The 11,751-nt window shown below is 35.2% G+C and overlaps 1 protein-coding gene across 4 annotated transcripts in view; it reads right to left on the bottom strand.

Annotated features, from left to right (window-relative positions):
• SLC35F5 (solute carrier family 35 member F5) overlaps nt 1–11,751 on the bottom strand; it is a 38,574-nt gene that overhangs the window by 7,916 nt on the left and 18,907 nt on the right. For all 4 annotated transcript variants that reach the window (XM_055316236.1, XM_055316237.1, XM_055316235.1 and 1 more), the window contains exons 10-13: nt 11,670–11,734; nt 8,788–8,892; nt 5,443–5,602; nt 671–761 (exon numbers count right to left, since the gene is read on the bottom strand). In XM_055316236.1, coding sequence (XP_055172211.1) covers nt 671–761; nt 5,443–5,602; nt 8,788–8,892; nt 11,670–11,734 — 421 coding nt within the window. The remainder of the gene's footprint in view (nt 1–670; nt 762–5,442; nt 5,603–8,787; nt 8,893–11,669; nt 11,735–11,751) is intronic.

Below are 11,751 nucleotides of genomic sequence, written 5' to 3' on the forward strand. Positions count from 1 at the left end.
TGACTTACCAATGAACATGTGGAATAATCAGCTCCAATACTGGAGAACTACATACATATAAAGATACTGTCCTTAACTTAGAAATTAAGGGGAAAAAAAGCTAAAAATGTAAGACTATCCATTTCTTTGGTACTTTTTATATCTTTAAATAGTAAAGCAAATTAGAGAGGCAGAGCAGGCATCAAATTATTCATGGTTGCAATGCTTGTAATTTAATTACATGCCCTAACTTTCATTATCTCCATTTAAAAAATTCATCTAGGGCAGCCCCGGTAGCTCAGTGGTTTGGCGCCACCTTCAGCCTAGGGCATGATCCTGGAGTCCAGGGATCGAGTCCCACGTCAGGCTCCCTGCATGGAGCCTGCTTCTCCCTCTGCCTGTGTCTTTGCGTCTCTCTCTGTGTCTCTCATGAATAAATAAATGAAATCTTTTAAATCAATCAATCAATCAATCTTAAAATATGAGAACCTGACTCAGTCACTCAGTGACTTTTGATTTTGGCTTAGGTCATGATCTCAGGGCCTAGAGATCGAGTCCCGTGTGGGGCTGCACACTCAGCAGCAAGTCTGCTTGAGATTCTTTCTCCCTCTCAGTTGGCTCCTCTCCCCTAATCATGCTCTCTGGAAAAAAAAAAAAAAATTCATCTAAAATGTCTTAACATTTGCCTTACCTTTTGCATACACATGTCAGCTATTATGGATAGAGGTATTGTAAGGCTTAGTGCAAGTGTGCCTATCAACGATGAGGTAAGAAAGCAGCCCCTAAAAAGGAAAAAAAGAAAATATATATTTTCATATTAAAAAAGTAAAACAACCAAAGAAAATATAGGCATGAGAGATTAGGCACAAGGACAAAAGCTTAAGACAGACTGAGACACAATAAAGCAATTAAGGAGAATTCCTAAAGTTTACCCTCAAGTATTAAACATCCAAATATATAAGAATAAAACTTTCTAAGTGCTCTATGCTATTTTCAAGATTTGCTTACAGATATTATTCAACTTCAGATATATAGCTTCTATTTCATTAACATTTTTTATAAAACTCAAGAGTTCTTATAGTTTTGTGATGATCCTTAGCTAACAAAGGAAATAGCTTTATTAAACTGTAGGATGATATTTCACAACAAAGGCTTTTAAGAAAGTGATAAGCCAACCTGTGAGTCTGTCACTAAAGCAAAAATATCTCACCCTCATGAAAACTAAAATAGTTTTAAGATTTGTGTTGCTCTTTTGGTTTGGCTTAGCACTGAAAATAACTGAGTATTTTTTAAGGATACTTCCTTGTTGCTTTCCTTTTTTTCTAGCAATTGTCCTAACCACAACCTAAGTTCTTCATTTTATTTTCACCTTGAACTACCAATGTTTGTATCAAATATTGAAACATCACTCCAGGCATGCTTTTATTTAGTTGAAGGAAAAAAATGAAGGAAAGCATTATACCAAGTAGATGAACCATTTATACAGAATTAATTTGGGTGCATAAAAAGAAAACAGGGGCGGCTGGCTGGTTGTCAGTAGTGGAGCATGACACCCTTGTTCTCAGGGTCATGATATTGAGTCCACATTGCAGATTGCAAAAAAAAAAAAAAAAAGATAAAACCATATTGTATATAATTAGGATTACAGACTCATGGAAATTCAGGCTAGTAAATTCTATGTTAGAATTAATAATGCTGTCCTGCAATCGAAGAGCCTATCTCTTGATAAAGTGTCACTCAACATATTCAACAGAGGCTGTACCATTAGTTCTTATTAATGCAATAAGGGGAACTCAGGCATTAGTGGTTCCTACTACCTAAGGTCTGCTCTGTGAAAAGACGGTTCAGGAGGTCAAATTTTTTTTAATGCGGCATATATTCTTAGAGATTTATAATATAAAGTACAATAATAAAGAGTCTGAGATGAAGTATTAAAAAGAAAACTATTTGACTTACACCAGCTTTTCCCAATTTAGCTGATGGTTGAATCCTTTTGTCATCTATTATCATTTCAGGGACACACTTTAGGAAATGCTGAGACAGAGAACTAGATGCTATCATTCAACATCTATACAAATGGTACAGTATATGGGCGTAACAGTGCACCTCATTTTTTAGTAATAAACAATCTTTTACACATCTTTAAAAAAAGTACACATCTTCAAAAAAAAGTTCACAATCACACTTTAAAATCTGTAGTTTATTACTACTCAGCACTTGATTACGTATGCTAAAGTTTACTGTTCCATTTATAGCTAAACACACAATAACTCTGCTCCTCCACCCCAAAAAAGGGAATCATCCATCATACATGCTGATTATGACTTCTGATATAAAATGATGCATTTTCTTACGATTTAAAAAGATATGAAATATACAGAGATATGCTTCTTATGCTTGTTTTGTTGTCAAGAACTCCCAGAATTTAAAGGATATGTTTGTTTCATTACTGACTGATTTACTGCTACTGAGCTATTACCATTAGTACTCTTAAACACTTGAATACTGAAGTATATCTGAAAAATAAACCTTCTTGAGGTCCTGAAAAAAACCATCTTAGGTAAGGATAAATATAGGACCCTGAGTGTCCAATTTAACTATTCAACAATACATACTCATATACACAGTTGGGAATATAAATTGTGCTCCCTCTGTGGAAAATGATACTGCAATTCTCTACCAAAATCTGAAGTCCATATGACTGACTCAGTCTTTTCTACTAACAGGCATTTATCTTATAGAATGCTTACATATACATGCAAAGAGATACAGGAGGATATTCAATGCTATTTTATTTACAAAGCAAAAGACTGGAAACTTAAAGTGTCTCTCAATAAGGAACAGGCAAAACATATTATATTCTACCTAGTATGTTAGTTACATAATAGATTGAGAAACATAATGTACTGGAATGCTACACAGGCTTTACAAAATGAATTGAACCTAAGTGCTGATATATAGAGATTTACAAGACAATCAGTAAAAAAAAAAAAAAAAAAAAAAAGGCAATGTAAAAAAAACAATATCCATAGCATGTTCCATTTGCGTGTTAGAAATAAGAAAAAAGAGGGGGGTTATTAGGAGATTAATACTTCTGCCTGTACAGAAAATTTTGTAGAAGGTTTTAGAAGCTAATAGTAGTTATCTCTGGGAAAAATGAAGGGAGATTTAGAGTGAAAGAGGGATAAGATTTTAAGATTTCCTTTTCACTGTACACCTTTCCATATACTTTGTAGACTTTTGTATGTATTATTATTTTTTCATTCTAAAAAAGTTAAATAAAAAGTTGCAAAATATATTATTTATTTAAATGTAAAGTATTCCAAGAGAGCAAACTAAAAAAGCTCACATAGAGAGATTACATGTCACAACTCCTACTTGATCATTCCCTAAAGCCTACGTTATATTCTGCTAAACATAAGAAAACTCTCTACTGTATATGTTTATTAAAACTAAAGCTCTCGGGGATCCCTGGGTGGCTCAGTGGCCCTGCCTTCGGCCCAGGGCGTGATCCTGGAGTCTGGGGATTGAGTTCTGCATCAGGTTCCCTGCATGGAGCCTGCTTCTCCCTCTGTCTGTGTCTCTGCCTCTCTCTCTGTCTCTGCATCTCTCATGAATAAATAAAGAAAATCTAAATAATTAATTAATTAATTAAACCTAAAGCTCTCAATAAAGTGACACAGTCTATGTTTACTCTGAGTCTTAATGTAATAATGTAATAAGCATCATACCAAATCTTTCCCAAAGAAAAATTTAATTATTGCTTTCAAATATATTAATTTGCTTTGAAATTGTCTAAAGTCAGAAGACTAGAAAACATGAGTCTTCTTTAAAATACAATGAGTATGTAATTATTTAAATTGTAGTAAAAAATGGTTGAATATGAACAATTCCTCATGATTCAACTGAGTTCAATCAAAAAACTATCAGTAAGTAGTTCTATCTGTCCAGAACCAAGAGTAGAGAAATGAGAGAAAAAAAGAAATACCAGAGTAGTAAGGAAGCAATAGGATGAGAGTATATGATATAATTAATATAGAAAATAAAGTATGTAACTCTTTGCTTAAAAAAACTGAATACCTAAAATCCATGTAATGAAAGACGGAAGAATGAATGAGTAAATGTAGAGATTCTAATATCAGAGTGTTAGATCAGGCAAAGAAATTTAAGTACGAATTACTACAAAATAAAGTAAATCTTTAAGTACCACATGAAAGGGAGTAAGTGTGGAAGAATATCAAGAAAACAGAAATTTCCTTAATTGAGGAGGGGGAAAAGTACAGGTAGAGTATTAAGGAAATGTTCATGAAAAGGCTACTTTTGTCACAGTGTTTTGCAAAGGAAAACTAGTTAGCAGTTCTAATTGGCATATCATAAAATCCATTTAGGAGTTTAAGTACAATTTGTGGGTTGTTTTTCAGTTCCTATTAGATGGAAATAGGACTAAGTGTTAAGATCTGTATTTGAGGGGGATCCCTGGGTGGCACAGTGGTTTGGCGCCTGCCTTTGGCCCAGGACGCAATCCTGGAGACCCGGGATCGAGTCCCACATCGGGCTCGGTGCATGGAGCCTGCTTCTCCCTCTGCCTGTGTCTCTGCCTCTCTCTCTCTCTCTGTGACTATCATAAAAAAAAAAAAAAAAAAAAAAAGATCTGTATTTGAGGGGATCCCTGGGTGGCTCAGCGGTTTAGCGCCTGCCTTCAGCCCAGGGCGTGATCCTGGAGACCAGGGATCGAGTCCCACATCAGGCTCCCTGCATGGAGCCTGCTTCTCCCTTTGACTGTGTCTCTGCCTCTCTCTCTCTCTCTGTGTATCATAAATAAATAAAATCTTTAAAAAAAAATCTGTATTTGAAAGATTTCTTAAATTCCATACAGGATACTGTCGTCTAACTATTTTAGGATCATTATCATAGATCAACATATTTGATATAACCTTTCAAGCATGGTAACATCTCAAATTAATCAGGGTTTAGGGTAACATATCTAGCTCACTTCTATGAAAAGTCTTAAGAATAAACAAAACAAAAACACTCTATGAACAATCAAATATTCCAGTCTCTTAAATTAGCAAAATTCCCTAGATTCTCACTAAGAACTCACGTTATTCATATTTAGAATATAAATCTCCAATAGATGACACCTTTCATTTATATAACATTCTTTTAAAACACTTGTACAAATTTAGATCATTTATACGCATCCATTCATTCAAATTATTTATTCAATAAATATTTATTGAGCTCCTTCTATATGTAAGGTATTATTCTATACAATCAGTGCACAGAAGTTAAAACACAAAGTTCCTGCTCTAGTGGAGTTACTTTATTAAAAGTGTGAAGTGTGTGGGGTGGAAAGGTGCACAGGAGGAGCCATCTGAAGACAGAAGAAATAAAAATGCTTAAACTATCCAAAAGTCCAAGAACTGATATCTAATAAATCATAGCATAATAAATAGTACATACCACAACCACAGGAACTCTGAGAGAACTGTTCCAATAAGGCCATTAATGATAATGCACATTAATACTACTTTATTGGGAAACTCAAAGTCCTCAAATCCAGTATAATGAAGTAAAAAGAAACCTGGCCATAAGAGCAGCAGATTAAACAGACCTACAAAACCTAGATATGCATAAAAGAGACAACAGTTAGTAATTGAAATTTATTTAAATTCTTCAATCTTATAACTCTACAATTAGAAAACACAGATTTTACACAAAGGGCTCCAAAAGATTTCCTTAACTGAAACTTCTGTTTCTTTCGGTCAGACCTATGGACAGCTCAACATCAGAAAAAACTATACTGACAACTTGCAATCACTGAGTCTTCAAGGTTCCACTATTTATACTGCATGGAGCAACTACTATGGAATAAATTACTTAATTCAAAAAGAAAGGTTGTTAAGTTTAGCTACTAATAATTCAGTATCTTCAAACTTAAAAATAATGTGTGTGTATGGATATGTAATCTAAATTAATTATGAGGAAGTAGTCTGCTCTCTGATTCAACTTATATTTATGTTTAAAGTATCTGTGATATTGCTGGAAATAATGGAGGAAGTTTCCAAACCAGATACTTTCTTGGTTCTTGCCTTCCAGGCACTCATAAACTAGATGGTGAGGTAACATACACACACAAATGACTCAGCATATTAACTAAGTGCAGACTGACTACCTGTAAAGTACGCTGTAACATTTAGTGGTTCAAAGTGTGTGCTCTGCAATCTGATTGCCCTGGGTTCCAATCCCAGTTTCACCATTCACTAGAAGTATAAACCTTATGCAAGATGCAAAAACCTCTCCTAAGCCTCAGTTTTCTAATCCATAAATATAAAATCATATTTAATTAGGTTATTAGGAAAATTAGATGAAACATTTTAAATATAGCACAGTACCTGATAAAAAGTTAGTAAAGGTAAGCTGCTATCATTATAGAAATGGAAGTTTACATATTACTACATGTGAATACAAAGACCACAAAGGAAAATATTTACAATTTTATAGTCATTTTTAGTGCACTTCCTATACAGTTGAACATCACAAATCCATTAGCTAACTATAGAGCTTGCTTAAAAGAAAGTTACATTACAGTAAAAATATATTTTATATTTGTTGCTAAATAATAAGCTAGTATTTGGGATGCCTACTTAAATCTTAACAGGACTGGAACACCCACTCTCTATCTGCTGCTAAAGACTCACAGCCATCCACCATCTCTGAAAAAGAGCTGTCTTGGAGAGTAAACAAGCTTGCCCTTTCTATGAAGTTCACAACCTGATCAGCCCACATCCTCTGCAGCCCTCAACTAACCCATGAAGGATGCACATGGCTGAAATCCTAATGGCTCAGGGCCAGAAGGTCTCTGAGAAATACCTAGAAATAAATCACTTCTTCTCCCCTGCCTTTACCTCCGGCCCCCTGCCATGCCACAAACTGGGCCAAACCTCACTATACGTGAGACCACATGGTTCTTTCCCCTTCCCTATCCTGCTTTTCTTACTCTCTTGTCAGTTTTTCCTAGAGAGCACCCCCTCAATAAATCACCCATAAGAAATCCCGGTCTCATATCCTGCTTCTTCTAGGATACCCAATTTAAGACATCTAGTGATAAAAATAAAAACAAATAAAATGACACATACAGAAAAGACTCATGACCTGAAAAGTCTACACAATATTAAAAAATTATTGTAATTATAACACCAAAATTTGGCATTACCAAAAATCCAATCTAGTTTGGGGTCCCTGAACTATCAAGTCTATGGAATCCCACATAAATTAACAACCTTTGGACCTAAAGACAAAGGTCTCAATTGCTTTTACCTATTCTCTAGATCCCCCAGAATCTGGCCTATATATCCTCCTGTTATTTTCTAAAATGAACCTCCACCACAATCACACAGATCGACACTGTTCCCTGTTACCCTCTGCTCATACCCCTATGCCTAAAGAACCCTCCACAACCCAATCTTAACTTCTTTTCTAGTCCTGCCTATTGCAAAGCCCAGGTCAAAATAATAATGTGCTACATATCACATCACATATGAGGAAAACCAATCAAGTTACACGTCTATGTATACTGTAATAAGAGCAAATTGAACAAATTTTCCTGAAAATTGCCAATCTTAAAAAAAAAAAAAAACACATACACACTCAAAAAATATTGGCATTTCATTTCATTCCAAGTGGAATTTTCTATGCTAAAATAAAACATCACTAAAATTAACTTCATATTTAAAGTATACTTATTGAATTCCATACTTAAACTCAAGTGATCAGTTGGTCTGAAGCTTTCCAAATGCTTTATTTCTGTCAATCTTTAGGTGAAGATATTCAACTTTTTTTTAGCAGAAAAATCTTTTTACAAATTCAATTATAATGCAAAAGCCCAAAAAACAGAGTTGTGCCAGCTCAAGTAGCAAAGGACTCCAAGAACCAGAACCATGCATGCAACTTCACCTACTCCTACCCTTCCCAGGATCCTCTGCTTATCAGTTTGAAAGCTATACTCATCTAGTCCAATTTCCTCATTTTGCAGATGAGTATGAAATAAATGAAATTATAACAGCCGTATTCTTGGTCTCCTGATTCCCTATAAGCTGCATTATGAACTTTCATCACCAGGCTTTTTTATCTATTGATACTCAAGTATCTTTTGGAAGGCATCTACAGATATCCGACAGAGTACAAGGTTTTTACTGAGCTACTGAGCTGATATTAGCAAACAGAACTTATAAATCATATTAGGCATTTTGTTTATCAAAATTAAGAATTGATGCCAGAAACTATAACTGGGTAATTTGAAAATATCCTAAGAGTCTATATCTTAAAGTGCAAAAGGAAAGCCTTTAAGTGCCCCATGAGTTTTAATGAACAGTAGATACACTAGAATAGTATTATAAGCTATCATTTGGGGGCAGTTTCTCTAATCCTATGCTTCTAACAATTCAAAAATAGCAAAATATGTAATACAAGAGGTATACTCTCACATTCTTATAACAGCATAATTTTGTGATATCAATGAAGAAAATATCTGCATTCACAAGCTGAAAACATAAATGTGAACAAGGCTTTAGAAAGAATTTCTTTCTTTACCTCACACCAAGGAAACCAGCATCCCATCACAGGCGCACAATTATGCCGGGCAAGATATGAGAAAAACACTGATTTTGGACTTCATAATCATTAAAATATGATGTGTTTTAAAGAATCATATGGAGAAGAAGAGAAAGGCTTCTTTGTTCCTTCCAAAAACAAAACCCTAAGTTAATCATTCAAAGAAAGTAGCCTCACAGGTAAACATATTCTTACCAAAGAACATTGGAATATCCAACTTATCTTCCCTGTCTACTTTTCTCTTAATCATAACAATATAGACAGCATAGAGCATGGCTCCAACGAGAGACCAAATGGAACCTGTAAAAATCAACATAATGAATTAAAGTATTTGTTCATTAACTCATTCAACAGACACTTAAAATCTAACAATGTGTCAGATGCTATTTCAAGAAGTACAGAAATATGGAAAGATAAAGTATAGCCTACCCCCTCCCATGTCCTCCAGGAGTATACGAAGAAGTTTATTTTTTATTTATTTTTTTTACGAAGAAGTTTAAAGAGTTAATAAACACATGCAAAAACAGCCAATGATCTAGCCAAACACGCATGTTATAATATTAAAACTCTCATAAGTAGCACATTGTTTTTTAATTTTGAAGTCTACTTCCTATTTTTCTCTACATAAACAATTTGACACCTGACACTGGTTTCTTTCCATCTCTAAGCCAGGTCTCCCCTGCCATGTATCATCTTTAATATATATTCTTCTACCATCTTCAAGGCCCAGTTAAAGCATCCCCCTCTGCCACAAAGCATCCTCCACCTCCTCCACTAAGTTTTCATCCTCGTCTTCTATTTTAGATCGATTTAATACTTACGTGGTTAAACACAGCAGTATTATTTTTTTTTAAGATTTTATTTATTCATGAGACACACACACACAGAGGCAGACACACAGGCAGAGGGAAAAGCAGGCTCCATGCAGGGAGCCTGATGCGGGACTTGATCTCCAGACCCTGGGATCACGACCTGAGCCAAAGGCAGACGCTCAACCACTGAACCACCCAGGTGTCCCTAAACACAGTATTATTTATTCTCTAGTGGTTTCATTTTGTAAATCTCGTATAATAATTAAAATCAAGAACTCCCTTGAAAACTGCAAACACATTATTTATACTTTTTAATGTTCTAAAATATCTAATATAATATAGGGTTTATAGTACAGGCATAATAAATACTGATTCTCTTAATGTGTTAACTCATTCTCAAAACATTTAAGTAAGCCTTTAAAAACAGTTAAATTAATGTTCTGTCTGCCAAGTGACCACACTTAATACTTTAATTATCCAAAAGTCCAGTGTTTTATTAAATCTATTTTTAAATTTTAAAACATTTTTTAAAAAGCAAAAAGAAAGCCTATCAAAAAAAATCTCACACATACACAACAAATACATGTATTGTTTTACATATACAAAGCTGTTCTGAGTGAGAAAGAGGAGAAGAGGTGATATAGTTCAAGGCATGGCTGGCTCACTGGGCAGTTTAGAAAGCACCTTTCCATTCAACAAACTTTAAATATTTAAACAGGGATCCCTGGGTGGCGCAGCGGTTTGGCGCCTGCATTTGGCCTAGGGTGCGATCCTGGAGACCCGGGATCAAATCCCACATCGGGCTCCCGGTGCATGGAGCCTTCTTCTCCCTCTGCCTGTGTCTCTGCCTCTCTCTCTCTCTCTGTGACTATCATAAGTAAATAAAAATTAAAAAAAAATTAAATATTTAAACAAAATATCCATAGGGAAGTCATTAAACTGGGTTCTGATTATTTTTGTTTTGGTTTAATCTAAACAACAGATCAAAACTGAGTATGCACCATAGCAGTAAATGTTGCAGGCAAGAAGCATGAGTGAATCATAAAATTTGTGGGTGCAAGTTTAACAGAAACAGAGTATCTGCATAGTCTCAAAGTATCTCCCTACAAGATGCTTACTACTTACAAACAAAAAAATTAGTAACTTTACACTGGAGCAACCTGGCAGACACCATCTTAAAATTAACTAGTCACTTGTAATGGAACAACATCATGTGCCTTCTGATACAATGTGCTAATACAATGTGCTAATGTGCTTCTGATACACTTCCATGGCATTCTTACCAAAAGTACACAACATACTTACTTCCTTAACCATAAGGAAGTACCAGACAAACCAAAAGTGAGGAACATTCCACAAAACAACTGGAACAGTATCCCTTAAAAGTGTTAAGGGTATAAAAACCCAAAAAGAAAAACAAAAACAAAAGAAGACTGAGGGGGGATCCCTGGGTGGTTTGGCGACTGCCTTTGGCGCAGGGCACGATCCTGGAGTCCCAGGATCGAGTCCCATGTCGGGCTCCCTGCATGGAGTCTGCTTCTCCCTCTGCCTGTATCTCTGCCTCTCTCTCTTTATGTCTATCGTGAATAAATAAATAAAAATCTTAAAAAAAAAAAAAAAAGAAGACTGAGGGACAGTTCCAGATTAAAGGAAACTAAAGAGATGTGAAAACTAACTGCAACAAGTGATACTGGGGTAGAAAAAGAACATTAGAGGAAAAAAAGGTGAGATTTGAAAAGGATATACAGACTAAATAACTTAATTATCATCAACGTTGGGGCGACAGGGTGGTTCAGTTGGTTAAACGATCACTTGATTTTGGCTCAGGTCATGATGTCAGAGTTGTAAGACTGAGCCCACATCAGGGTTGGCACTGGGCATGCAGCCTGCTTCAGATTCTCTCCTTCCCTCTCCCTCTTGTCCCTCCCTCAGACTCCCTCCCTCTCCTTCTCTAAAAAAAAAATATATATATATATATATATATATATATATATATATATATTATAATCAATGATAATTCCTGATTTTTATAACTGTACTGCAGTTATGTACCTAGCAGAGAATCTGAGTGAAGGCTACATGAGAATTCTGTGAACTATTTTTGAAATTTTTTACATTATTTCCAAAGGAAAAGTTTCAAAAAGGCCTCATTTAGTGCCTATCCTGTGTGTGTGCACACACATGCACACAAGGACACAAATAATGACATGTACAAAATTTTCTTGTATACTCTTAAGAGAAAGAATGTGGAGTCACAGTACTTACCTATTGTATCTCTTCCAGCAGATTTTTCAGACCCTGACAAGTTTACCAGCACAACACCTCCAATGCTATGAGAATAACAGTA

This window comes from Nyctereutes procyonoides, unplaced genomic scaffold (assembly GCF_905146905.1).
Source record: "Nyctereutes procyonoides isolate TBG_1078 unplaced genomic scaffold, NYPRO_anot_genome, whole genome shotgun sequence".
NCBI lineage: Eukaryota > Metazoa > Chordata > Mammalia > Carnivora > Canidae > Nyctereutes > Nyctereutes procyonoides.